The sequence below is a fragment of the Phaseolus vulgaris genome, chromosome 9 (assembly GCF_051622355.1).
Source record: "Phaseolus vulgaris cultivar YP4 chromosome 9, ASM5162235v1, whole genome shotgun sequence".
Classification (NCBI taxonomy): Eukaryota; Viridiplantae; Streptophyta; class Magnoliopsida; order Fabales; family Fabaceae; genus Phaseolus; species Phaseolus vulgaris.
In genome coordinates, this window is record NC_143506.1 from 3,160,296 (window position 1) to 3,184,912 (window position 24,617).

General features: G+C 32.4%; 4 protein-coding genes across 4 annotated transcripts; 2 read left to right on the top strand and 2 right to left on the bottom strand.

Moving 5' to 3' along the window:
- Positions 1-1,828: 1,828 nt before the first annotated feature.
- CUC3 (NAC (No Apical Meristem) domain transcriptional regulator superfamily protein) lies at positions 1,829-4,602 on the bottom strand. Its single transcript, XM_068625815.2, has 3 exons — positions 4,089-4,602; positions 3,077-3,366; positions 1,829-2,588 (listed from the first exon to the last, which is right to left on the bottom strand). The coding sequence occupies exons 1-3, from the start codon at positions 4,291-4,293 to the stop codon at positions 1,953-1,955; spliced, it is 1,131 nt and encodes a 376-aa protein (XP_068481916.1). The 5' UTR covers positions 4,294-4,602; the 3' UTR covers positions 1,829-1,952.
- Positions 4,603-9,466: 4,864 nt separating this feature from the next.
- LOC137821872 (cysteine protease XCP2) lies at positions 9,467-11,031 on the top strand. The gene is made up of 4 exons (XM_068626664.2): positions 9,467-9,966; positions 10,120-10,355; positions 10,434-10,574; positions 10,674-11,031. The coding sequence occupies exons 1-4, from the start codon at positions 9,507-9,509 to the stop codon at positions 10,896-10,898; spliced, it is 1,062 nt and encodes a 353-aa protein (XP_068482765.1). The 5' UTR covers positions 9,467-9,506; the 3' UTR covers positions 10,899-11,031.
- A 5,724-nt stretch (positions 11,032-16,755) lies between these two features.
- Positions 16,756-18,397, top strand: LOC137822029 (cysteine protease XCP2). Its single transcript, XM_068626909.2, has 4 exons — positions 16,756-17,280; positions 17,451-17,686; positions 17,790-17,930; positions 18,038-18,397. The coding sequence occupies exons 1-4, from the start codon at positions 16,824-16,826 to the stop codon at positions 18,251-18,253; spliced, it is 1,050 nt and encodes a 349-aa protein (XP_068483010.1). The 5' UTR covers positions 16,756-16,823; the 3' UTR covers positions 18,254-18,397.
- Positions 18,398-18,904: 507 nt separating this feature from the next.
- LOC137820905 (AT hook motif DNA-binding family protein) lies at positions 18,905-22,733 on the bottom strand. Its single transcript, XM_068625233.2, has 5 exons — positions 21,831-22,733; positions 21,234-21,283; positions 20,224-20,355; positions 19,759-19,920; positions 18,905-19,563 (listed from the first exon to the last, which is right to left on the bottom strand). The coding sequence occupies exons 1-5, from the start codon at positions 22,345-22,347 to the stop codon at positions 19,315-19,317; spliced, it is 1,110 nt and encodes a 369-aa protein (XP_068481334.1). The 5' UTR covers positions 22,348-22,733; the 3' UTR covers positions 18,905-19,314.
- Positions 22,734-24,617: the final 1,884 nt, after the last annotated feature.

Consider the following 24,617-nt stretch of genomic DNA (forward strand, 5'->3'; position numbering starts at 1 on the left):
AACATTATTATTATTATTATTATTATTATTCACAAAATTTATCAATGAATTTTGCTTTAATAAACTAAAATACTGCATTAATACACATTAATATTTATTTCATAAAAATAAAAATTCCTTTATCGAATTATAACTCCAACACATTATCAGAAATAATTTGTTCCAATACCGAAAATAATCTTTTAATTGCATACAACTATAATTGAAAAATAAATAATTCACAATTACAACTTTGTTCTAAATAAAGTTTATGAATCATAAATATGATCCAAATTTTTTATATAATTTATATTTTTCCAAAATTAGCTCGAACACGATATCAAAAATAATGTTTCAATTGCCCAAAAAATAATTTTAATTAAAAACAATTATAATTCACAAATAATCAATCCAATTAAATTTTTTTATCAATTTTTAAATCTAAGGATAAATGTGTAAAATTACATTTTTATCAATTAAAAAAATACAATTACACACATCAGATCACTCACAAACTTTTATAATTTTTTTCTACACTTTCACTTTATTTACCTTAATCTAAATATCCTAACTTTTTTTACGCTTTCTCCTCAAATTATCTTAAATTCACTTCCTCGTTTCCATTCCATAATCAAATCCAAGGTCTTGGATTTAGCATGTAAAAATTAGAAGTGCTTCAAGGAAAGAAAAGGAAATATATATAAATATTTTGAGAGTATGAAAAGAAGAAACAGTGACATTTATCATGACTGGTGAGGAGACAACCTCCTCACTGCTACTGGGCTACTGGCATGGCTGTGCTAGCATGATTGCTGTTCCTGGTTCTATGCCCCTTAAAAAAATGACATTATAATGATTAATAATTTGGAGTTATATTCTTAATAGTTATACAACAAAATTTTACTATACTAACATTTTTCTCTCTTTTGTTTTCTCTCATAACTCATTTCATTGTCATAATATATATATCGTTATGTTATATAAAGTGTTGGAGTTTCTTGCTGATAAAAAAAAAAGAAAAAGTGTTGAAGTGAGTGATGCTGGAATGTCATAAATTTTTTAGCTGTCGTTTTTCGGCTCTCTTTCTATAGCTCTTACGTTACTTCTCATGATGGATTAACTAATCATAGTTTTATAATTATGACATGATTTTACATCATTGAATTTAGTGATGATGCTTATAAGCGAACACCTATGTTCACTGAGTATTCTCTTATGCGCACTCTAGATTATAGTTAGCCTGAACCATCACCAACCAAGATTCCTTCAAAATGGCGCCTGGTGTCGAGAACGAGGTTTCACTAGTTTAGCAAACTTGCATGGAAGGTTAAAGTTCTGTAATTGGAATTTCTGGAAATTTTTTCTCGCATTCCCATTGTTTCTTCTTTTATAGCTTTGGTTTGGTGTGGTTTTCATTCAACCGTTCCAGTTCTAGTTTAATATATATATCTCTTAAACAAGCGAAAAGCTAACTCATGTCTGTAAAAATAAGGATGTTCACAAATAGCATAAGTTGCACGAACTCATACAACTTGGAACTTTCTTAGTTTAACTTATACCGGAAAGCTTTATGCACTGATAATTAGCCATTAATGGAGGAAAAAAAACCCAAGCTTTGAAATTGTTTACGTGCTGGTGTCTGTGTTGATAAAAATGAATTTATTACTATAAAATCTGTATATCCATACTCACTATTATTTGAATAACATACATGAAAAACTGATGACGTACAATGAATGGTGGATCAGACGTCCGAGAATGTGTTACAGATCCATGTTGTCGGTGTCTGAGGTTGTAGTCACGGAACGTAACAAATCTAGTAGAAGATCTAGCTTGACATAGGCAGGAATACATACAATAGAAGCAGTCATTTAATTAATTATATGTTATGCAAATACATAAGGTAGGAGACAAGGAGTCTGTGTATGTAGAGCAGTAAATATATATGAATATATATATATAACAGACACATTTTAAACATGCTGGGGCAGAGGCCAAGAATCTATTCCGATATGAGCAGCATCTATCACCTGCTGCAACCCTACCCTATTAAAGGCAGTTGAGGTGGACATGTCCCTAACTTCAGCATTTGGACCTCCTGAGAATGCCATCAGCCCAGCATCCACCTCAACATCAGGGAAAGGGTTTGGGAAATTGCTCGGATTTTGGTTCACCCGCAAGTTATTGGCGTCACCTAGTAAATGGTACTGATAGAATGCTGTAGCCTCCTCCGTTTTGACTACTTTTGGAGCTGTTTTTTCCTTGGCCTTGAAGATGCAGTTTTGTTGTGAGTTGTGCAGGGGCTTAAAGAACAGGTCAGAAAATGAAGGATGGTTTCTGGCGTTGGTGAGTTGTGGTGATGCATGCAATGGGAAAAGATAAGGGTGAGAGTGAGAGAGGTGGTTTTGGTCTTGGTGGTGGTGAATGAGAACCGGGCTTTGTTGGGATTGACATTCTAGTTCCAATGTAAAGCAAGTTGGGCTTGCAAGTAAAGGAGGTAAAGAATTTTTTGTTGGAGACGAAGAAGCATCTGAATGTCCTTGGACTTGGACCAGTGGAGTCCTCTTTTCCCCGGATTTATGAAATATCCTGCATATCACCCACTCCTCCTGTGAAAAACAAACATTGGAACTATTATCAACATGCAATGTAAGTTTTGATTAACAACTAATGGGGATTCACAATTTCACAGGTTGGTAATGATAAAAATCAATTCAATCGATCACATCAAAAGAACCACCCAGAAGGTTAGTAATAAATAAATTATGAAGGAAAGTGAAAAGGGTCATGTTTGGTTGGTGAAAAGGAAAAGACATGGTGCCATACTGTGCACATAGGTGGGTCAACTCAGAAGAAGACAAAAAGTTTAGGAGGGAGTAGGAATAGGAGCAGAGAGAGGGAGGGAGATAACTTGATTCGCACGTCGCACGTGCTGTAGATTCTGCATTGTATAATATTGTTTACACCACCATTCTTCAGACAAAATTGAAATTTTAAATATCTATTAATGAGAATTTATTATACAAAGAAAGGAGTGTGAAGAAAAATACAATAATAATTCAGAATCCTGTCTAATTTTGATGGTTGTGTTCCGTACCTTAGAAATGTGATGAGGGTGAGGGTGGGGAAGGGAAAAGTCACCGTCCAAACGGTACTCATGCATGACCCATTTGGTCTTTTCACCACGAGGGGCCCTTCCTTTGTAGAAAACAAGGGTCTTCTTCATCCCAAGTAGGGTTCCACTTGATGCACTGAACACTTCCTTGTCCTTCCCAGTGGCTTTCCAGTACCCAGCTCCGGTGGCCCTGTTTGTTCTAAGTCCAGTTGGATATTTTCTGTCTCTCAAGCTGAACAGATACCACTCTCTCTCCCCCATCTTTGCCACATCTGCTTCCACACCCAACATTTCTGACATCAATATTCAATGCATGTACACCAGGGCATGGAAGCAAAACATGTATAACTAATTTATAGAAACCTATAAAACATCATCTCATATTTGACTTGAATCTGTAAATTAATGTACATGAACCAAGTTGGTTAATAGGGTTCATATGAATCTTTCTCCCAGGTAGCTGATTTGTCTGGCACATTAAAAAGTTCACATTTCTATCAGGGCATATATAGGTGATGAAATAGGTTTATTTTCTTTTGCCTCTACTTAGTATATGTTGGATGGAAAACTCTTGGGACCAATTAAAGTTGCTTAAATTTTGTTCAAACTTTGTTGGAGTTATATAGCTAGCTGTCCACTCTCGATGTTCAGCACACAAAAATTAGGAACAGGAAAAACAAGAAGATCCAAAGGAGGGAAGTTGATGACGCCATTGAAAATTTGAGGTGACATGCTAGTGGATAGCCCACAATATATGTCTTAGTTTTCACGAATTAACCTAAATATGAGGCCGAAGACAGCAGGAACTGTAACTAATAATAAGATAAATTTCTAAAACTCTATTACTTCATCTGACTCTGAACAAACATAAAATATTATCTACTGTCAACATTTTTTCTCTTATAATTTGTTTGATGAAACTCAAGGTGCACACCATTCTTGTGAGGGTTTGGGCAGAAGAATACAAATACATCTATATATATATTGATGTTACCTGGAAGTTCCCACGGCTCACATCTATTGAGATCAACCTCAGCAAACTTGACACTAGTGAAGCTCCCATTGAAGACTTTTGAAGCCAAGTAAAAGGTTATAAGTTCTTCATCAGTGGGGTGAAACCTGAAACCCGGTGGCAGACCTTGCTCGTTTCTCTTTTCATGATCACTAAGTTCACACAGTAGGTCTTCCATTGCCAGCATGTCCTCCTAAAATATCCACTCAAACCTCTTCTTTTTTATGCAAAGAAAAGTGAAAGACTGAACCGATAGCTAGCTTTAAGAACAGGAAAATATTGATGAGGTAAAGGGATTGGAGTGAGATATATAATGAATGTTATAAAGGGAGTTCTGAAAACGAGGGGAGGAGTAGATCGAAACCAACAGCTAAACAGGTATACGTATGAACCTAAACGTGGACATACAGTACAGAATCAAATTTTTCGAAAGAGTAAATTAGTTTAAAACCAGAGAGGATCACTATAAACTATAGCATTTAGTGACTGTGTTTCTAACCAAAACTTATAATGAATAAAAATACAAGCAAAACTAAGGCACTGTGTTGCATAAATAGTGTAGCTCATTCCAAATATGTAGTTATTACTATTATATATAGTCAAATTTGTCGTACAATATTAAATTTATAAAAAAAATAGCTCCCTATCTTTCCTCGATAAAAAAAGGAGATTAAAAGATAACTCTATATTCTATTTAAAATTGCGTTAATGGTATAAAATAGGTCTAAACTTGGATACTCGTTCTTATAATTGCAGTGGTCCACTTAAGATAAGGTTGTTTAACTCCATTTATTGGAGGTAAGCTAAACACCAATTTCATAAAGTCGTTATTCTTTAAAGTTGATTTTGAAGTTTCTAAACAACTTTTTAAATGGGAAAGTTTTCATCACATAAAAAACTGTAATACAGACTATTTTTTTTTTCTGTAAAAAAACTTCTGCTAAATTGCATTAAACTCAAGGCCAGTAGAACAGTTTAATTAATTTCTTTGATCTGTTCCAATATATGGGAAAAGGGGTTGAATTGCAGCGTCAGAGTTTGAACTCCGAAAGAAGGGATAAGATATAAAACCATGTGGCCTCAGAGCAGCGATTATCTCATCACATCACATCACCTATAATTGTCTTGATCTTATTACGACTTGTTATATTTTTTTTCTCTTTTCACTACTTTGCATGCATAGGCCAGAAAGTGTAAGATTTATAAATCATTCTAATGGACGCAGTGGATCAAATTTGGTGTGAAAAGACTTGTAATTTTTGAATAACTAATTTGAAGTGGAAAGGTTGAAGACTGGTTTACATAAAATTAAACTTTCAGTTGGTTAAATTTATGGTGGGAAACATAGAAGATGAAACAATTTAATATGATTAGTGGTATAGTAAATGATTGTGGTTGGCACCAAATAGGAAATAGGTAGTCCCTGAAGGCTTGCATGACGTAGGTAGGTTGGTAGTGAGGAGTAAACTTTAACAGTAAAAATAGAATGCATCAGTGTGGTGTAGCTTAGCAGAGAGAGGTTCAGATTAATTGAAACAAAATTGATAATGCACGTGTATGATGAGTATTATAACACAAAATTAAGTGAGATAATAAGATAGAAGAAGCATAGCATGAACAATTTGAATGGTGCAGGGAGGGCCTGAGAGCAGGTGCAGGTGCAGGTGCAGGTTCAGGTGCAGATTCATGTGCATGTGCGTAGAGCTTAGATCTTAGTGAGTTGGCCAAGTAAAAGATAACAGCAGAACAAGAATCCAATACGCCATAGGCTACAGTATATGTAGGTTACATAAGCCTATTGCCTTAGCCCCTGGACCCTCTGTCTTCTGAATTTTCATTATATCTTACCTTCTTTTTCTTCTCTTTCTTTCTCCTATTCTATTATTTTTCCATCTTCTAATGCATTCTGCACATATCCCCACCCTCTTCTCCTCTGTCTACCTTCTTCCTCACTCCACCACTCATCACCTGCCATACACTAATATTTATGCTTCTTAACTTTTCAACCTTACCATTTTTCACTTTTCTTACAATCTAGGGTTTCATCACATCAATTTTAGATATAAACTGTTTTTAATGTTCTCTTATCCTAAATATATTTCTATTTCTATTGTATATCACAACACTTTCTTTTTCGACGGTTCAGATTTTAAAACATGATATTTAAAATAACATTTAATTTCTAGATTTTTTCTCACATTTCTTTAGAGTGTGTTAGAAAAAAACAAAATTTAGTAATAAATGTTGAGAATTTATTTTAAAACCTTTTAAATGAATATAAAAATTTGAACGTGAGAAAGTAATTTGGTAGGGCTATATAGAATAATAGGTAACCGTTAGGACTTAAGATATGCAACAAGTTAGCGTATAAACTACACATGTACGTACAGTGTACGTACTTTATGTTATGGGCCGTGTTTCATGATTCATTGACAGGAACCATACATAATAAAAGAGCAATAATAAGAAGGACACATTGAAGAGACATAAAAAACAGAAGGTTAAGTATTGACCATTATCTACCAACAAATGAACCCTAAATTTGGACATTGAAGAAAAAGGTTAAATTTCTCCTATATTATAAATTAGATATAAAGTATTAACAATACATTCTCTTCTTTTTTAAAACTACTGTTTTATTACTTTCAAAATCATTGAACCTTTTTTGTTAAATAATCTCACATCAAAATTTAAATAATTGATAGTAACTATCTTAAGAATATTTTTCATTGATGATAGTGAAAACAAAAGCGCATGTGTATTACTTGTTTAAAATATGAGTTCATCTTTTATGGTATAAGACAATTTTTTGATCAACAAAGAAAATATATTGTATATATAATATTCGAATTACTTCAATTTATATACATTTATCCAACAAAAACATAAATTAACAGGATAAACACATATACAAATAAGAAAATAGTAGGCTCCCAAACCTCTTTGAAAAGTTGATTCTTAAAGCATCTACTTGTTTACAGTAGTAACCATCACCAACATACTAACCAAATGTTGTCTGCTCTAAAAATGTTAATTATGTAAAATTCATTACAAGAAAATCATGAAATAAGAAACTAAATTTTAGACACCAAAATAAATAGTTGTAATAGTAACTAGATTAGAGACCATTTTAGAAACTAAAAAAAAAATCTAAATTATTTTCTATTATTATTAGATAGTTTCTAAATTTGTATCTAATTATAGCTACTAAGGTTTTAACTACCAATTATTTAGATTCTAAATTTGGTAGCAAAAACCTTGATTGTTAATTAAATACCAATTTAGAAACTCATTTAACAATAATAGAAATTAATTTAGAAACCAAAAATTTATCTAGTCCCTAAAATGATCTCTAATTTAGTTACTATAGCAACTAATTATTTTTTATCTCTAAAATTGATTTTTATTTCATGATTTTCTTGTAGTGATTCATGAACATCATGACGATACTACTTACACTCCAAGAAAATCATGAAATATAAATCAATTTTATAAACAAAAAAAATAATTAGTTGTTATAGTGATTAAATTAGAAACCACTTTAGAGATTAAACAAAATTTGGTTTCTAAATTAGATTCTATTATTGTTAAATAGTTTTTAATTTGGTATCTAATTAGCAACCAAGGTTTTTGCTACCAAATTTAGAATATAAATAATTGGTAGTTAAAACCTTGGTAACTAATTAGATATCAATTTAGAAAGCAAAATTTCTTTTAGTTTCTAAAATATCTCTAGTTTAGTCACTATAACAACTAATTATATTTGATTTCTAAAATTAGTTCTTATTTTATGATTTTCTTATAGTATTAGTAATCTCACATCGTTAACTCACTTAATCATCTTTCAATGACAAAAATAATAAATTTATCAGCAAATAAGGGTTTGTCTTTTAAACTTATTTGGATTTCCATAAATAATATCAATGACTTTAAGTCCATTAAAATAAGATTATTAAGATATAATATATGTCAACTTATTTTTAAAGATAGAATTTCCTAAAAATTCTTCTATATATACTAAGTTTGATGTGACATATACTAGAAAAAAGCACCAAATTTAGATAAAAAAAGACTAAACCTTGTTTTTTCTAAGACATCTTAGTATACTATGTCAATCTGTTTATATAAATAATGGTATATAATTCATGTATACATAATAACATAAAAATATGTAATTACTTATACATGGTTTTAGACTAATAAACCTATATATATATATATATATATATATATATAGAAATATAGAAATATAAATGTGTTAATTAATATTTTATACTTTTAAAATAAAATAGAGTTATACTTTAAGTAATTTTTTTGTAAGCATGAAACCTTTAAATAGACTTAGTACCAATTAATACACAATTGCTTTATCTTCATTATTTTTAATCTCGGTACTAGAACCTCAAGCTTACGCTCTGGTACCATAAATTCAACCTAAAAATGCTCTTTCCATTTTATCCTGTCAAGTTAAACAGAGTAAATTGGTGATTATGAATATTATGTACATTAATTGTTTTACAAACCAGTTAGAATATTAGAATAACATGCTCATATATATATATCAACAACATAAATTTAAATTTAAATATCCTTAATATGTCTTCAAATATGAGATAACCTTAATTACATTCAAAAGATGTCTCAAATGTAACCACGTGTATTTTCCCCCATTCTATTTAACTTGTAATTATTATTAAATAATATACAACCACTTCATCTATCTTCATTATTTTCTATCTTGCTTCGTAACTGGGTAAATTTATAATTTCACACAAAGGTTCATTTAAAGTATTACTTTAATATCATGGCAACTTTTGTATATATATAAAGAATAAAGTTTCTTTGATAACAAAATAGTAAAAATAATTTTTGAAATAAAATATTATATTATAATATAAAATAATAATTTATTTAAGTGTAAATGAATGTAACCGTGTATTAAAGAACACTTATTTTAGTTACTAATTTCAACGAAACGTGTATATATATATATATATATAATATGCTGATCTTGCTCTTTTGTATAATTATGTCAAACACTATCTCTAAGGTGAATTTGTAAGCAAGTTATTGATCTCAGTCGCACACATAAAGAGATAGAACGCAAAACTCCTAATTATTATGTGAAGAAGAATAAAAATAAATCATGTTTAAATAGTTAATATTAAAAATATATGTGAACGTTCTCCTAAACCCTATCTTAGTATTATGCTTTGATGTAAAGGCACCTACAAAAATATACTTGAAGACTACTACTACTCACTCTGCCCTGCTACAACACTCAACAGACTTTACTTCAAAGTATCATCTAAAACTGCACAACCTATATATACTCCTCTCTTCTCCCATTCTTCTTCATCCCTTCCCTCTTATTCTACTCACTCTTCAACAACTATAGCCATGGCTTTCTCCTCCTCCTCCAAGCTACTTCTTCTTGTTGCTTCCTTCTGCCTATTTGCCTCTTTGGCTTTTGCCCGCGATTTCTCCATTGTGGGCTATTCATCCGAGGACTTGAAGTCCATGGATAAGCTCATTGAGCTCTTTGAATCGTGGATGTCAAGACACGGCAAGCTCTACGAGAGCATTGAGGAGAAGCTGCTTAGGTTTGAGATTTTCAGGGATAACCTAAAGCACATAGATGAGAGGAACAAGGAGAGCAGCAACTACTGGCTAGGGTTGAATGAGTTTGCTGATTTGAGCCACCAAGAGTTTAAGAACAAGTATCTCGGGCTTAAGGTTGACTACTCTAGAAGGAGAGAATCCCCAGAAGAGTTCACTTACAAGGATGTTGAATTGCCAAAGTCAGTGGACTGGAGAAAGAAGGGTGCGGTAACTCAAGTCAAGAACCAAGGTTCATGTGGTAAGTATATTTGTAGGAGGTCTTCACTTGTTAGATAAAATAGTGTGTGTAAATGTTGTAACAACAATCGAGTCTCACCATGACCTAGTTTTTGGATTGAATTAATTCAAATTCAAACTTCATGGTCCTATTAATTGTTGATTGTTGTTTCAGGAAGCTGCTGGGCATTTTCCACTGTTGTAGCAGTTGAGGGAATAAACCAGATTGTGACTGGAAATCTGACATCATTGTCTGAACAAGAGTTGATTGACTGTGACAGAACCTACAACAATGGTTGCAATGGGGGTCTCATGGACTATGCATTCTCCTTTATAGCAGAAAACGGTGGACTCCACAAGGAGGAAGACTATCCTTACATTATGGAGGAAGGTAGCTGCGAGATGACAAAGGTAATTCAAGATGATAAACTTGGCTATAAGATGATGATAAACTTGGCTATTAACCTATTTTTGGTTGTTCATGGGCAGGAAGAAACTGAAGTTGTTACTATTAGCGGGTACCATGACGTGCCACAAAACAATGAACAGAGCCTATTGAAAGCACTTGCAAACCAACCCCTCAGTGTGGCCATAGACGCTTCAGGCAGAGATTTCCAGTTCTATAGCGGGGTATGTATATGTTTCAGTAAAAACTACTACAAACAGGTGGTTCATTTATAAGAGAAACTAGTTTGAATTCAACTAATACAAATTTTGAAATGAACGTAGGGTGTTTTCGATGGACATTGCGGAAGTGACCTAGATCACGGTGTAGCAGCTGTTGGATACGGAACTGCTAAGGGTGTGGATTATATCATTGTGAAGAATTCATGGGGTTCTAAGTGGGGAGAAAAAGGATACATAAGAATGAGGAGGAACATTGGAAAGGCTGAAGGAATCTGTGGAATCTACAAGATGGCTTCTTATCCAACTAAGAAGAAACAAGATTCATAATAACCTTCCCTCTATGCTTACTCCATTACTGTCTCTCATTTTCTTCACTTTCATCTACTGTCTGTTCCACCTTTTCCTTTAAAACAATGTAATCATAATAAAAATTTCATTAACTCTTCTCGTTATTCCTTCAGCCTTCAGGGATTCTTCCTTTTTCGTCATTCTACATTACAAAAAAGTTTCATGCAACCCAAAATTTTAACAGTCAGATCATAAAAAGGTTATCTATTGCTCTATCCATACCAGGATAATGGTATCAGTAGACAAAACCCGTTGTTTCAACATATATAATTTTAAAAAAACATGGACTTTTTATTATATCTGTTTAAGATTTTGTAAAAATTAAAACCTGAGAAAATCATATTTTCAATTATTTTGAACAATTACTTTGAATCACTTCTGAAAGAAGATACTGATAATTGATATTCAAATTACAGAATAACAAAAGTATGAGTGAAAAAAATCCATTCCTTCAACATTTCACTACAAAATCATGAAATAGAAACCAATTTTTAGATACTAAAATAATTAGTTGCAATAATAACTAAATTAAAGACCATTTTAGAAATAAAAAAAAAAAATTTCTAAATTAGTTTATATTATTGTTAAATAGATTCTAAATTAGTATCTAATTAGCAATCAAGATTTTAACTATCAATTATTTAGTTTCTAAATTTGGTCTCAAAAACCTTGGTTGCTAATTAGATACCAATTTAGAAACTATTTAACAATAATAGAAACTAATTTACAAACCAACTTTTTTTAGTTTCTAAAATGGTCTCTAATTTAGTTACTATTGCAACTAATTATTTTAGTATCTAAAAATTGGTTTTTATTTCATGATTTTCTTATAGTGTTTATTTATAGATGGTTTAGTTTTTAACAAAAAATGACTTTTAAATTTTTTACTATTTGTTTAAAATTTGGTAAAACATCAAAACCTGAATAAAACTATTTTTCTAAGTATTTTGAACAATTACTTTTTAATAACTTCTACAAGATAACGATAACGATTTTAAAAAAATTAAATAACTGTTATAAAAAACTTTGTTTATATATATATATATATATATATACATATATAACCCTAAACCCTAAACCCTAAACCCTAAACCCTAAACCCTAAACTCATATATATGTATATATACATATATATATATGTATATATATATATATATATATATATATACCGGCATGGGCGAGGCCGACCCGTGGCCTCCCTGCCCGAGACCAGGTCAACCTGACCGAAACTAAAAGAAAGCCGGCCGAGACCTGAGAGACTTGGCCGAGATGACGGGGCTGACTGCCTACCTGGCCGAGACCTTAAAAGGCCTAGCCAAGACGGCCAAGACCATGAGAAGTTGGCCGAGGGCCGACACACATCAGGTTAACTTGGCCGACGGCCGACCCCTGCCACCGTTAACGCTCAAACCAAGATTAGTAAAGCTAATCCATCATTAAGAATTAGGTAACGCAACCCTAAGTGGTATCCACCTCGATAAACGGGCCCAACAAGGTAGACCCATTAGAATAATATAAATAGCACACATCCCAAGGAGTAAGGTATATCATTTATTACTGTTCACCTACCTCAGAGCTGACCACCCGCTTTACTGACTTGAGCGTCGGAGTGCCTTCGCAGGTACCCCACCATCCGGTGTTCACCCAAGACCGAATGCCGAAGGAGAAGCAGGAAGACGAGAAGAATCCCAGCTCATCACCCAGTCACCTAACCGACCGAAGGAAGGAGAAGAAGACTTCAATAGTTCTCTAGGTTCCATCTCCCTACTAGGAACATATTCTAAATAAATAAATAATGTCTTTATGCAACTTTAAAATTACATGTTCAAAATGCTTAAAAATGAGTCGTAATTTTCATAAATTTATGCAGGAATATGGTTAAGAATCTAATTAATTTAGTAGAATAGGAAATATAATAAAGAACTCCTGCTACTCTATTTTGACCAACAAACCCCCACTTATTTAATGTAATTAATCATCATAAAACTGCGAAAAATCTGAGAAGATAGAGTGAAAAACTAAATAGATTAGCTCCAAATAACTAGGCTATTAAGGGTCTATGAAATTACAAATAGTAGATTTCTATTTCATATTTTTTTCATTACTCGTAGAATCTTTCACAGTGATATTTATTTTTATCTTCGTAACATCCTTAATTTTACCCACATATAATGTAATAAAAGTAAAACACGCAATATCTAATTACAAATAACATATACTACTTTCTCATATGTGTATCTCAAAAGAAATATCCCTCTTCATAGGGATTTAATATATATACATAAAAAAGTTTTAACAACAAAACAAAACATTCCAATAAAACTATCTCATTCTCCAGCTGTTCACTAAGGAGCTCTATCACCTGAAATCTCATCTGCTCCCATGTAAAACACGATCATCACAGATAAAGAAACAAACACAAACAAATAACAGGGTAAGCTATCTATATAAAAAGTTTTGATATAATTTAAATTTCAAATTAATAAGCATAATTCATCAATTCTCATATGATTTCTCAAACCATCAAGTGTCTATTACATTCATAAAATTCATCTTTCATATGTCAGACTTTTACTGACTCACAACACATAGACACTTGACTCTACTTCCGGAAGACTTGTGTATTGAAATTAACATCCAGAGACCTGCACCTGTCATACTACTGCTGTGAAACCCACACAGCCATGCACATAATTATCTCAATATCTCATCATCTTCATATGACAGGGTAAATCCATTTGTGCTCTGATCAGTTCTTTCAAACCTCAGAATCAGCCAATGGACCTCCTTCGACTCTCACCAACTGAATAACTTCATCTATTTGATTCCATTATATCAGTAGAGTCAGGATCGTCTCATTCACAGGACACTCACAAATCAATACACCCTAATAACAATCTCAACATGGTATTTCCTTTCCTGAAAATACTACGTCTTGATCACACTTTAACCTCATTACATACATCATTTAACATATCAATGCACCACTCAATCACTTCATATATATAAACTTTCTAAACAATCCAAATATATCTCAAACTTTACTTAAAACACATAATTAATTCCAAATATATGCTCTTTAAATCAATCATCATCTGAAATCACACAACACTTTCAATTCTCAATCACAAACAGTTTTCAACAAATTATTCCCATAACAGATTCAAAATCAACCATTCCAGTCAATATATTACTTTACTACAATCATGCAAGCAAAAACAATTAGAATTGGTGACCACGTCACCTCCACATCCAGAATCTTCTAACCTAGGGTTTTATTGAAAATAATAAGACTAGCTTCCCTTACCTGAACTTTAGTTGATGCTCACCAAGAGCTCCAAACCTACCCAAAAGCTTAAAGGTAATTAACCTGCACCACAGAGTCCTAATCAAAATCTAACTATATAACTAGGACCTTGAGTTAACAGAGATTAACCCTAAAGCTAAAAGAGTCACATGTAAAACTCATGTAGACAACCTATCAAGTTCAAAATTTGACTCAAAGAAAAGGGCCAAAAATGAACTTACTCTATTTAGGATTTTGATCGGGCAATCTTGTAGAGTTCATTGGCAGGAGTTCAATGGCAGACTCCGATCGTCAAACTAATAGCTGAGGATGTCAGAATCATAGAGAGAAGGAGAGGAAAGGAAAAGGGTACGAAAATAAACTTACTCTATCAGAGATTTTGATCGGGCAGTCTTGTAGTCTTTGCTGCCAGGAGTGTAATGGCGTACTCTGATCGTCGAACAGATGAACGAGGAGGTCAGAATCTTAGAGAGAAGGGAGAGAAATGAAAAGGGAAACTTTTAGAGAGATGGTGGTTATTTTAAAATGAAACCTGAATAACTGAATTTTCTATTTATATGTCATTTTCATTTTAATAATAAAATATTCAGGTATCATTTAAAATATATCACTTCTACTCTAAGGTTATTTTCTAGATCCTTACAATTCATGTTAATCGATGGTCTAATTATTTTTAACAACAATAATAAATAAATTGAATTAAAGTGAAAGAGTATGTGTTCTCCAACCCTACTTTATGTATACACTAAAGATCCAACAAAAATTAGGTCTCACTTAGACCCCCCAAAAAATTATATAACCATAAATCTCAGTCCAGTCATAGCAGATCACACATGATACTTCAATTTTGCATAACCAAGAAAAAAGAAACAGCATAGAATTTAGAACAGGAATAGAAGCTTTCAGAGCATGCTCCCTACTCATATAAGAATTTCCAGGAAGCAAAAGAGGTACCAAAGCACCATGGGTTGTCATCTCCAATTAGATTGTTTTGTAACAAACTAAATGCAGACTTACGAGTATATCTTTTTTGTCATCCTCTTTCAGCAATCATTTATCTAATTGACAACTTTGAAATCAAATTTCCCTAAGTTGCTGACTTAATTCTTCAATAAGAGATTTCTCACATTCAAATCATTCTCTTCTTTAGTTAAAAGATTGATTTAATTGTTAGCATCCCTATTGTTAATTGGTCTCGAATGAGTTTGGGGCCTAGAAAACGATTGTTCCTGCTTCCACCTTCGGTCGGTCTACGATGCTCCCAGTCCTATTACACCTTCCTCCTCTCGGTCGTCTGGCTCCACAAGTGGGGTTGGTACCTGCAGAAGACACTCTAACGCTCAAGTCAGTCGGGGTGTTAGCACTCGGGTGTCAGAGTACCATAAATAATGACATACCTTTGTCCTTGAAATGCGTGTTATTTATATTACCTTAATGGGTCTTCATTGATGGGCCGAATTAGGGAATTGGTTCGTGTTTAGAGTTGCGCTAAACAATCATTAACTACGGATTAACCCTGCTGACTTGGTCAACCATTGACTAAACGTTAAGGGTCAGTCGGCCACGTGACCGCGTCGTCATTTCTTAGGCAGTGACTTAGCTCGAGTACTGACCGACTCACTGGATCGTCCAGTCGTACCACTACATTAGTTTTTTTATCTATATATATCCTTGTTCAGAATGATGTAACATTATTGAAGTATACTATTATTATTGACATAGTTCTCTTTACATAACAGTTTTATTAACACTACAGTATATTAACATGATGTATCATCGTGAAACTCGAGATCATGAACTTGAATTGTAGACTCTTAAGAATTTATTTTGCATAAATATTAAAAACTAACGTGCTTGATAGTTTTAAGAACTTGTTTTGATAATGACCTAACTTTTATTTTAATTATATATATATATATATATATATATATATATGATTTTCACTTTATTAAATTACACTCGTTGTTACTGCATTAGCATATACATATATGTCCGTAAATATCTGTTTGAAATTGAAAATCATTGGTAGTGTAAATTTTAGGGGCATAAACAAGGACTACTCTTTTCTTTCAACTTTATTGTGGAAAATTTTAAATACAGTTGTCGTTCTTTTAAAGAAAAATCTCAACCAAGTAATCCTTCTAACACGTTATTTTTCACCTTTCACCAGAAAGATACATATTTTTTTTTTATTTATATACGTGTTCTGTCAATGTTTGAAGTCTTTTTCTTGTATTAATCTAGTGGACAGAAACATAAGTAAAATATACAGTATGTGAATATTTTCAGCTTGGTTTAAGTCCATTAATTCACCTTAAGTAAATGAAAGTTCTCCTACTGCACCGAAATAAATATTCTATGATATCCACTATCTTCTGCCACACAATTACGGCATGTAATAGATTATTATGCTTTGATGTAAAGCCACGTTAAAAGAACTTATTGCATGCTTGAAGCCTACTACTCATATCATGGTATAACAATTCCAACATCTAAAAGCCCACACAACCTATATATATAATGCTCTCTTTCTCCATTCCTCTTCATCCCTTACCTATTCACTTCTCTCTAGTATTCACATTTCAACAACTTTAGCCATGGCTTTCTCCTCCTCCAATTTACTTGTCCTTGCCTGCTCCTTCTGCATATTCTTGTCTTTGGCTTTTGGACGCGATTTCTCCATTGTGGGCTACTCATCCGAGGACTTAAAGTCCATGGATAAGCTCATTGAGCTCTTTGAATCATGGATGTCTAGACACGGCAAGATTTACGAGGGCATTGAGGAGAAGCTGCTAAGGTTCGAGATTTTCAAGGACAACTTAAAGCACATAGATGAGAGAAACAACGTGATCAGCAACTACTGGCTTGGGTTGAATGAGTTTGCTGATTTGAGCCACCAAGAGTTTAAGAACAAATATCTGGGGCTTAAGGTTGACTACTCTAGAAGGAGAGAATCCCCAGAAGAGTTCTCTTACAAAGATATTGAATTGCCAAAGTCAGTGGACTGGAGAAAGAAAGGTGCTGTAACCCAAGTCAAGAACCAAGGGTCATGTGGTAAGTATCGTAATTATTATTCATGGTCTTACTCAATAAATTATTATATTGTTTGAGATTCTAGCTAATTTCTATGGGATACAATATTAATCCGTGTCAAACAGAGATTAACAGCTCCATATGAAATCATCTAGCCATTAATGAGATGGTTACCATGTTGATTGTTGCAGGCAGCTGCTGGGCATTTTCCACTGTTGCAGCGGTTGAAGGAATAAACCAAATTGTGACGGGAAATTTAACATCATTGTCTGAGCAAGAATTGATTGACTGTGACAGAACTTACAACAGCGGTTGCAATGGGGGTCTCATGGACTATGCATTCTCTTTTATAGTAGAAAACGGTGGACTCCACAAGGAGGAAGACTATCCTTACATTATGGAGGAAGGTACTTGCGAGATGACAAAGGTAAGCTAAACAAAATTCAAGTCTAACATCTCTATCAGATAGATCCAGTCCAATATAACATAACATATATAAGCTAAACTTCTTTCACCTGTTCCATCGCCAGGAGGAAACTGAAGTTGTCACGATTAGCGGGTACCATGACGTGCCTCAAAACAATGAACAGAGCCTATTGAAGGCTCTTGCGAACCAACCCCTCAGTGTGGCCATAGAGGCTTCAAGCAGAGACTTCCAATTTTACAGTGGGGTACGTTAAATTATAAACTAAGTGTTATTGTTGTGGCAAATATGGCTATTTTGTATATAGAAGAAACTAATTTTAATACAGTGTGCTTAATTGATTGCTATATTCAGGGTGTTTTCGATGGACATTGCGGAAGTGACTTAGATCACGGAGTGGCAGCTGTTGGATACGGAACTTCGAAAGGCGTGGATTATATCACAGTGAAAAATTCATGGGGATCTAAGTGGGGAGAGAAAGGGTACGTAAGGATGAGGAGAAACATCGGAAAGCCCGAGGGAATCTGTGGAATCTATAAGATGGCTTCTTATCCTACCAAGAAGAAATAGATAAAAAATATCCATTCTTCTCTCTCAATTTGTTTCCTTCTACTACTCCATTCTCACTGTCTGCTTATTTCAGCTTGTCCATAGAAACAATCAAACAATGTAACCTTTTCTATGGGATAATAAAATGATTGACTCTTAACATTATATTCCCTTGAGCCAATGTGGCCTTTTCCATATTAATGCGGCTTTTCATTATTCCATTTTGGATGAAAAGTTTCTACAAATATCTGCAGTTAAAGGTGTAAATGAAGTTTAACTCTATTAGGTCATGTCATAGATAGATTATACTACTACAAATGCCCTATCGATCTAACAAAATGAGGGCCCCTTTGTTAACATTCATTACATTAGAAAATCTTAAATTTGAAATAATATCAGCTTTTAAAGATGTAAACATATTTCAAATGATTTCGAACAAATTTTGTGAAATGAAAAAGAACTGTACTTTCAAAAAATATACATTTTTTTTTATAATTTTCCAAAACAAATATTCTTTACACAACTTCAAATTGCCCATTTTTTAAAGCTTAAACAAACGGCCTTAGTTTTTAATGATGTTATGCAGGAAAATGTTTGTCAATCATGACTAATGTAAACAGAATAGGAAAAAGTATAAAATAAACAATATAACAGCCTAGTGAAAGACGAAGATAGGGTGAAAGACTAACTAGATTAAGTATTATTACCACCAAACAACTAGGGCGGAGGAGAAAGTTTGGGCACATGGACCGACAATAAATTACAACAAACAGATGAGAAAATCCCCGCCATCTAATCATGATCCTACCCACGATTCTAGAACACAACTACATCCTGCCAGAACCTCTTGAATCACCCAAGTGCACATACACTAATATATGTCGCAATATCTAACCAAATTAAGCTACGAGACCACATGCTTTATCCCTCAAATGCTAATCCTCCAACTAATATTACACAATTAATGTAACAGGCGCACTTCAAAGCTTAAAGCATTGAAGATACACAAAAGTAATACCATCACAAGTGAGTAGAACTTGATGTGACACTACAGAAAACAGTGATGAGAGAAGAGTCAAGTTTTACTTCCAGGGCATGCCTGAAAAGCCTGGCGTTGGGGTGGTGCTGTTGATATTGTTGATGCAGTCTCCTGTGCTTTGGTTTAGTGGGCTCCCACTTCCGACCCCACCTGAAGACTCACTGAGAGTGCCCCTTGATGGTGAGCTGCTTTGGCCAACAGCTGTGGAAACCTTTTCTGGGGCAGATACATTTCTCATCCGCTTTGCAGACTTGGAGTGCTTGCCATCGGAAACAAAACTAGCCAAAACAATCTGCAAAATTATACACCACATTTAGAGGCCAAACAATCTGACAAACACACGCAAAGCTAAGTGTCTAGATGTTATCGTGGGGTTTAACATGCACTTAAAGATGAAGGAGAATGAGCTTTTTATAGACTTGTGGACAGTTTTTCTTCTTTAAATAATTTTTAATGAAACATACACAAATCAATAAAGAAAATGCACCTGAACAGGGGAGGCAGCCACCAAAAGACCTGCCACTCCGCCCCCCAAGACGCGGCCATCTGGCCCTGACAAGGACACACTCAGGCCCCCGGCCCTTTCGCCGTGAGCACCATTTTCAGTAAGAAACAAAGAACCACCAAGTGATAAGATCTCAAATCGCCCCTGAAAACCAGAAAAAAAATATATATAAAAAACAAGAGCAGGTCTACTTTTCCACTATGGGCATGCAACTAGCTTATTGTGACATGATCATAAATTTTTCTAAACAATGGCCAGGCATTCCCGGCATTAACGAAACAAATTTTTAAAATCAAATTTCATACATAAAAAAACTATGAAATAAATAGCAATCACGGGAGTAGGAAAACAAATACAATTAATAAAATAACAGAACATTTAGAGTAACAAAATAATTGACAGATAAACCTAGCGGCTAGTATATATAATTTTGGCTCGAAGAAGAACCTCATAAGTCACAGTTCCACCAGACGAGGCAGGCTGTCTAAGTGTCACATTAGATATGGATCCATTTGCACTTAAGATGCAAACATTTCTTGAACCACTCTGGGAAATTGACATAATTCTTGCTGACAAATCCTGAATATCAAAATATACATTAAAAAAACAATATTAGGTCCCAGCAGAATCCAATCAGAAATGCTCGGGGATTACCACCCGTTTTATTCTCCCAAAAAGACAATAAATAATTAAGAAGTCATAAATAACATTGTTACATAATACTCTTAACACAGGAATAATTCAATATTTTCAACATCAAAATAAAAAAAGTAGCAAATCACAATAATAAATGTGATAGTACACTAGAGCTAAATAAAATAAAACTACATAGATGACTAAATCATATATAAATTCACATCAACATAAGTTCTTAATATGAAAATGAAGTAGGGTAAAAATTACATTCAAACTCGTTAAGCCGCTTCTCGACTCAAGAGTTTATTTAAGTTTTACTATAATTTTAGAGAGTTTATCCGAGTTCATTAAAAAAAGAATTAGTAACTTAATTAGCTTTCTCTGCCTGGATGATAAACTCTAAAAATTTAATAATTAAACTCAGTGTTTCACCAACTTGCATCATATACATAATTCATTTCTTCCTTTTGAAGATCAAATTGTCATTGGGTGTCTTGTACAAGTAATAACACTTCCAATATAAATCTTCCATTTATGTGATCCATACAAAGTTACAAAATAGCTAATCTAAGTTAGCAATAAAGTTCCCAAAAGAAGCAAGAGAAAAAAAGTATTGATCACAATATCAACATTCATCAAAGTAAATCAAATTACAGCTATGATTAAAATATAGGTGTACTAATGAGAGGCATGGAACTCAAGTTATTGAACAAATACATACACAAAGAAAACAAAATTATCTAGAAAAATAAAAGACCACACAAACGAAAATAATTGAGTTCACGCATTTCAGATAGCATTTTGAAAGATTAAGCAGATACCTCTCCAGCTTTCACGGTAATGACATGCGGAGTAAAGAAAACTCCTGGCCCTGCACAAATATTCCATCAGAGGATACCATCCCAGAACCGAACCAGCACATTTTTTCAAAATAATATTAAATATAAATTAGAAAGCAGCAATCTAAAATAGTAAGTGTATATCCAATATACCATTGGACACCAGAAAATAAGAGATCGCACATTCAGGGAAAACAAGAATAAAATGCACTGAACAAATGGGAACAACAGCACATGACATACGGGCAAAAGAGTAATTTTGAAAATCAGGGAACCGATAACCCTGTGGAATAATAGATCCAACCTATATATAGATAAATAAATAATAAACAAATATAATAATAACAAGTACCCCTCCATAGACACACACACCCCGAAGGTGAGGGAAGCAAAAACTAAGAAAATAAAAAAACAATAAGACATGTCCTTGAAAACAAAACAAGTAAAAAAAAAAACACGCTGTGGTGGGAAGGTTTATACAGTTTTCAAAGAAAAATAAAACAGTAAAGCTTCCTCTATAAAACAACATACAAGAAGATAAGTGAGAGGAAGATTGAAGAGAAAGGAAAAAGCAGTTACCATAGAACTTTGAGCTTTTCTTATTCTTGTTAACAGAACCACGAGGTCTGCCCCTGCGCTTCCCAGTACCAGTACCGGCTGAGGCAGAATCAGAGAGAGGAGCCGCCGGGAATGCCCCACCGGAATGGCCAACAGGCACCGCGGAGCCACCGGAAGGAGGTGTGGTGTTCAAGCTCAAGGCCATGCCACCATCAGGCCCGTATTTCCTGGGCCTTCCCCTCTTTCTCTTGAGTGACTCAGTGGAGTTACCCATCATGGCCTGGGGATGGGCCTGGCCCAGGCCCAAGCCCGGAGGCACAGCCCCTGGAGAGGATTCTCCGCCGTTGATGTTGATGGTAGGTGCGGCGAAAACATCGGCCTCGTCAGCAGCAGCATAGTCCATACGCATGTTTTGATGAAGTTGAGGTTGTTGTTGTGGTTGTTGCGGTTGGGATTGAGGGTTGTGCGGGTTGTGAGGGTTGTGCATCCCAATCGTGAATTGCTCCCTGGTTACCATGTCAGATCCGGACATGCTCATGTTTAGGTCTCAGTGCAGATTGAAGAGCTGCAATTTGAACATTTGTTTGAACTGAGGTTAATATAACCCCTAGGGTGATCCTATTATGGTATGCCTTATCATAACTGCTAACTTCATAAATCCTAACCTCTCTCTCTCTCTACACCCTCAATACAATACAATCATCATCTTTTTTCTACTTTCATAGTACATCTACACAATTCAAATTCAAATTTCAAAATCCACTAAATGTTCCTCATAAATGAACCCCATACACTGCTGCTCTTCTCATAAATCAAAGAATGAGATTCAGTTTTGATAAGCTTATCCTGTTCATACACTGCTGCTCTTCTTCACATCTGTCCATTTTCTCCCTCTCTCTCTCAACTTTATATTTAACATCCTATAAGAAAATTAAATCAAATAGGTTTTTACTTAAATTAAAATTATTTATAAAAATTTTACAAATTATTTTTAATAGAACTTTTTCCTTAGAAGTACTTAGAAAACAAATTTGTTTAAAGATGTAATTAAAATTCACAAAGTTGTTATATATTTATATAGTTTTATTATTCTTCACTAATTTTACTAGAATTAATGTTAATATTTCTGAAAAATGGAATTTGCAAAGTGAGTTGACAAAACCAGAAGTTAATATTTCTGAAAAATATTATACTCAAATATAGTATATTATAAATATATTTAAAAATATAAATAATTAAATAATTATAATACTTAATATAATTTTTATTATATATAATATTTTTTATAGCAAAATTTAATAGTATATTGAATAATTAAATACATTTTCCTGTGTAAATAATATTAGAATAATTTCATTTATCACTATTTTATCAATGGCTAATAAATTATTATTGATGGGTAATTAATAATAATGTATTATATTATTAAATGTTTTCATATTGGTAACTATAATTATACCCAAAAAACTGGTAAATATAATACCTATTATACTGTTTATATATGTATATAAGATATTTTTATTTAAAATACCTAATACCAATATTATATAATATAATTAAAAAATTACTGTATAAATAATACTAAACAGATATAAATTACTAATATTTTATTTATAAAATAAATATTAGTATTTAATAGTCCATAAGTATTAATATTATATATTATTAAATACTTTTCAAGTAACAATGATTAATATTAATATTTATTTGCATAAGAAAAAGAATACTGATTTAATAGTTAATAAATTATGTTATTGATTTAATAATACTGATTCTAAATAATCTATCTATCTATGGTTATAAGTTAAAGAAATTTCATTTTTTTTAATATAAAATTAAAATTTTAATGTTAATATTTATTTCAATTCACGTCTAATACTTCACAAGATAGATTGTGAAATAATAGTAATCATAATATTATGATGATAACTTGTTTACAATCAAAACAAATAGTTATTATAATGAAAGCATATTATACATATTGATAAAGATTATTATTTTAAATTCACAACAAAATTATAAAAATAAAATAAAAATTATAACATTCTTATAAAATAAATTTTAATATAAAATCATAATGACATAATTAATAGGATATTAAAAATATAACATTTTATTTATTTTAACAGACATGTTCATAATTTTTTAATACTTTCATGTTATTTAAAAATGTGCTAACTTATAAATATTTAAATTTATTTAAAAAATATTAATTACATAATTATTATGCATGCATAAGTAAATATTTTAAATATTAAAACTGAAAACATTTAATGCTTTTATATATAATTATAAAAACAAATTTAAACGGATAGGTAAACACAGTTTGTAGTCATCAATAAAGAATTCGTTTTCTAACTGTTTTTTTTTAGAAAACATATTTTTCTAATTTTTCTTTATTACAATTTAAAATCACAACACCCTAATTCGAATAAATAATCCTCTGTTGGATATATTTTATAATTAACTCTAATACTCCTAACAGTATATAGAACTCATATGAAGGGTAATTACCAATGTAAAAAAAAATTATTAAATAATAATAACAAAAAAGTATTAAAGATATAAATAGTATATCCAAAAAATATATTTACACATTTCTGTTTTATATTTTATAATATATATTATTTTAAAAATATAACTGAAATTAATATAATTATTAAATTTTAGTGTATTAAAAAATAAAGTAGTATATAACTTTTTTAACATAATGTCTGTAATTTCAGTAATAATTAATAAAATAATTTATATCTATTAATGAATATGTGAAGTCCCGTCTGCATGTTATTCTCTAAAATTTAAAATAAA

Coding starts and splice junctions, on each gene's coding strand:
- LOC137820905 (XM_068625233.2), bottom strand. CDS start 22,347: ATGAGCATGTCCGGATCTGACATGGTAACCAGGGAGCAATTCACGATT. Junction 20,356..21,233: donor TTACCGTGAAAGCTGGAGAG/GTATCTGCTTAA, acceptor TTTGATATTCAG/GATTTGTCAGCAAGAATTAT. Junction 19,564..19,758: donor TGGCTGCCTCCCCTGTTCAG/GTGCATTTTCTT, acceptor ATAATTTTGCAG/ATTGTTTTGGCTAGTTTTGT.
- CUC3 (XM_068625815.2), bottom strand. CDS start 4,293: ATGCTGGCAATGGAAGACCTACTGTGTGAACTTAGTGATCATGAAAAG. Junction 3,367..4,088: donor TGAGCCGTGGGAACTTCCAG/GTAACATCAATA, acceptor GTGTGGAAGCAG/ATGTGGCAAAGATGGGGGAG. Junction 2,589..3,076: donor ACCCTCATCACATTTCTAAG/GTACGGAACACA, acceptor TGTTTTTCACAG/GAGGAGTGGGTGATATGCAG.
- LOC137822029 (XM_068626909.2), top strand. CDS start 16,824: ATGGCTTTCTCCTCCTCCAATTTACTTGTCCTTGCCTGCTCCTTCTGC. Junction 17,281..17,450: donor CAAGAACCAAGGGTCATGTG/GTAAGTATCGTA, acceptor TGATTGTTGCAG/GCAGCTGCTGGGCATTTTCC. Junction 17,687..17,789: donor GTACTTGCGAGATGACAAAG/GTAAGCTAAACA, acceptor TTCCATCGCCAG/GAGGAAACTGAAGTTGTCAC.
- LOC137821872 (XM_068626664.2), top strand. CDS start 9,507: ATGGCTTTCTCCTCCTCCTCCAAGCTACTTCTTCTTGTTGCTTCCTTC. Junction 9,967..10,119: donor CAAGAACCAAGGTTCATGTG/GTAAGTATATTT, acceptor TTGTTGTTTCAG/GAAGCTGCTGGGCATTTTCC. Junction 10,356..10,433: donor GTAGCTGCGAGATGACAAAG/GTAATTCAAGAT, acceptor GTTCATGGGCAG/GAAGAAACTGAAGTTGTTAC.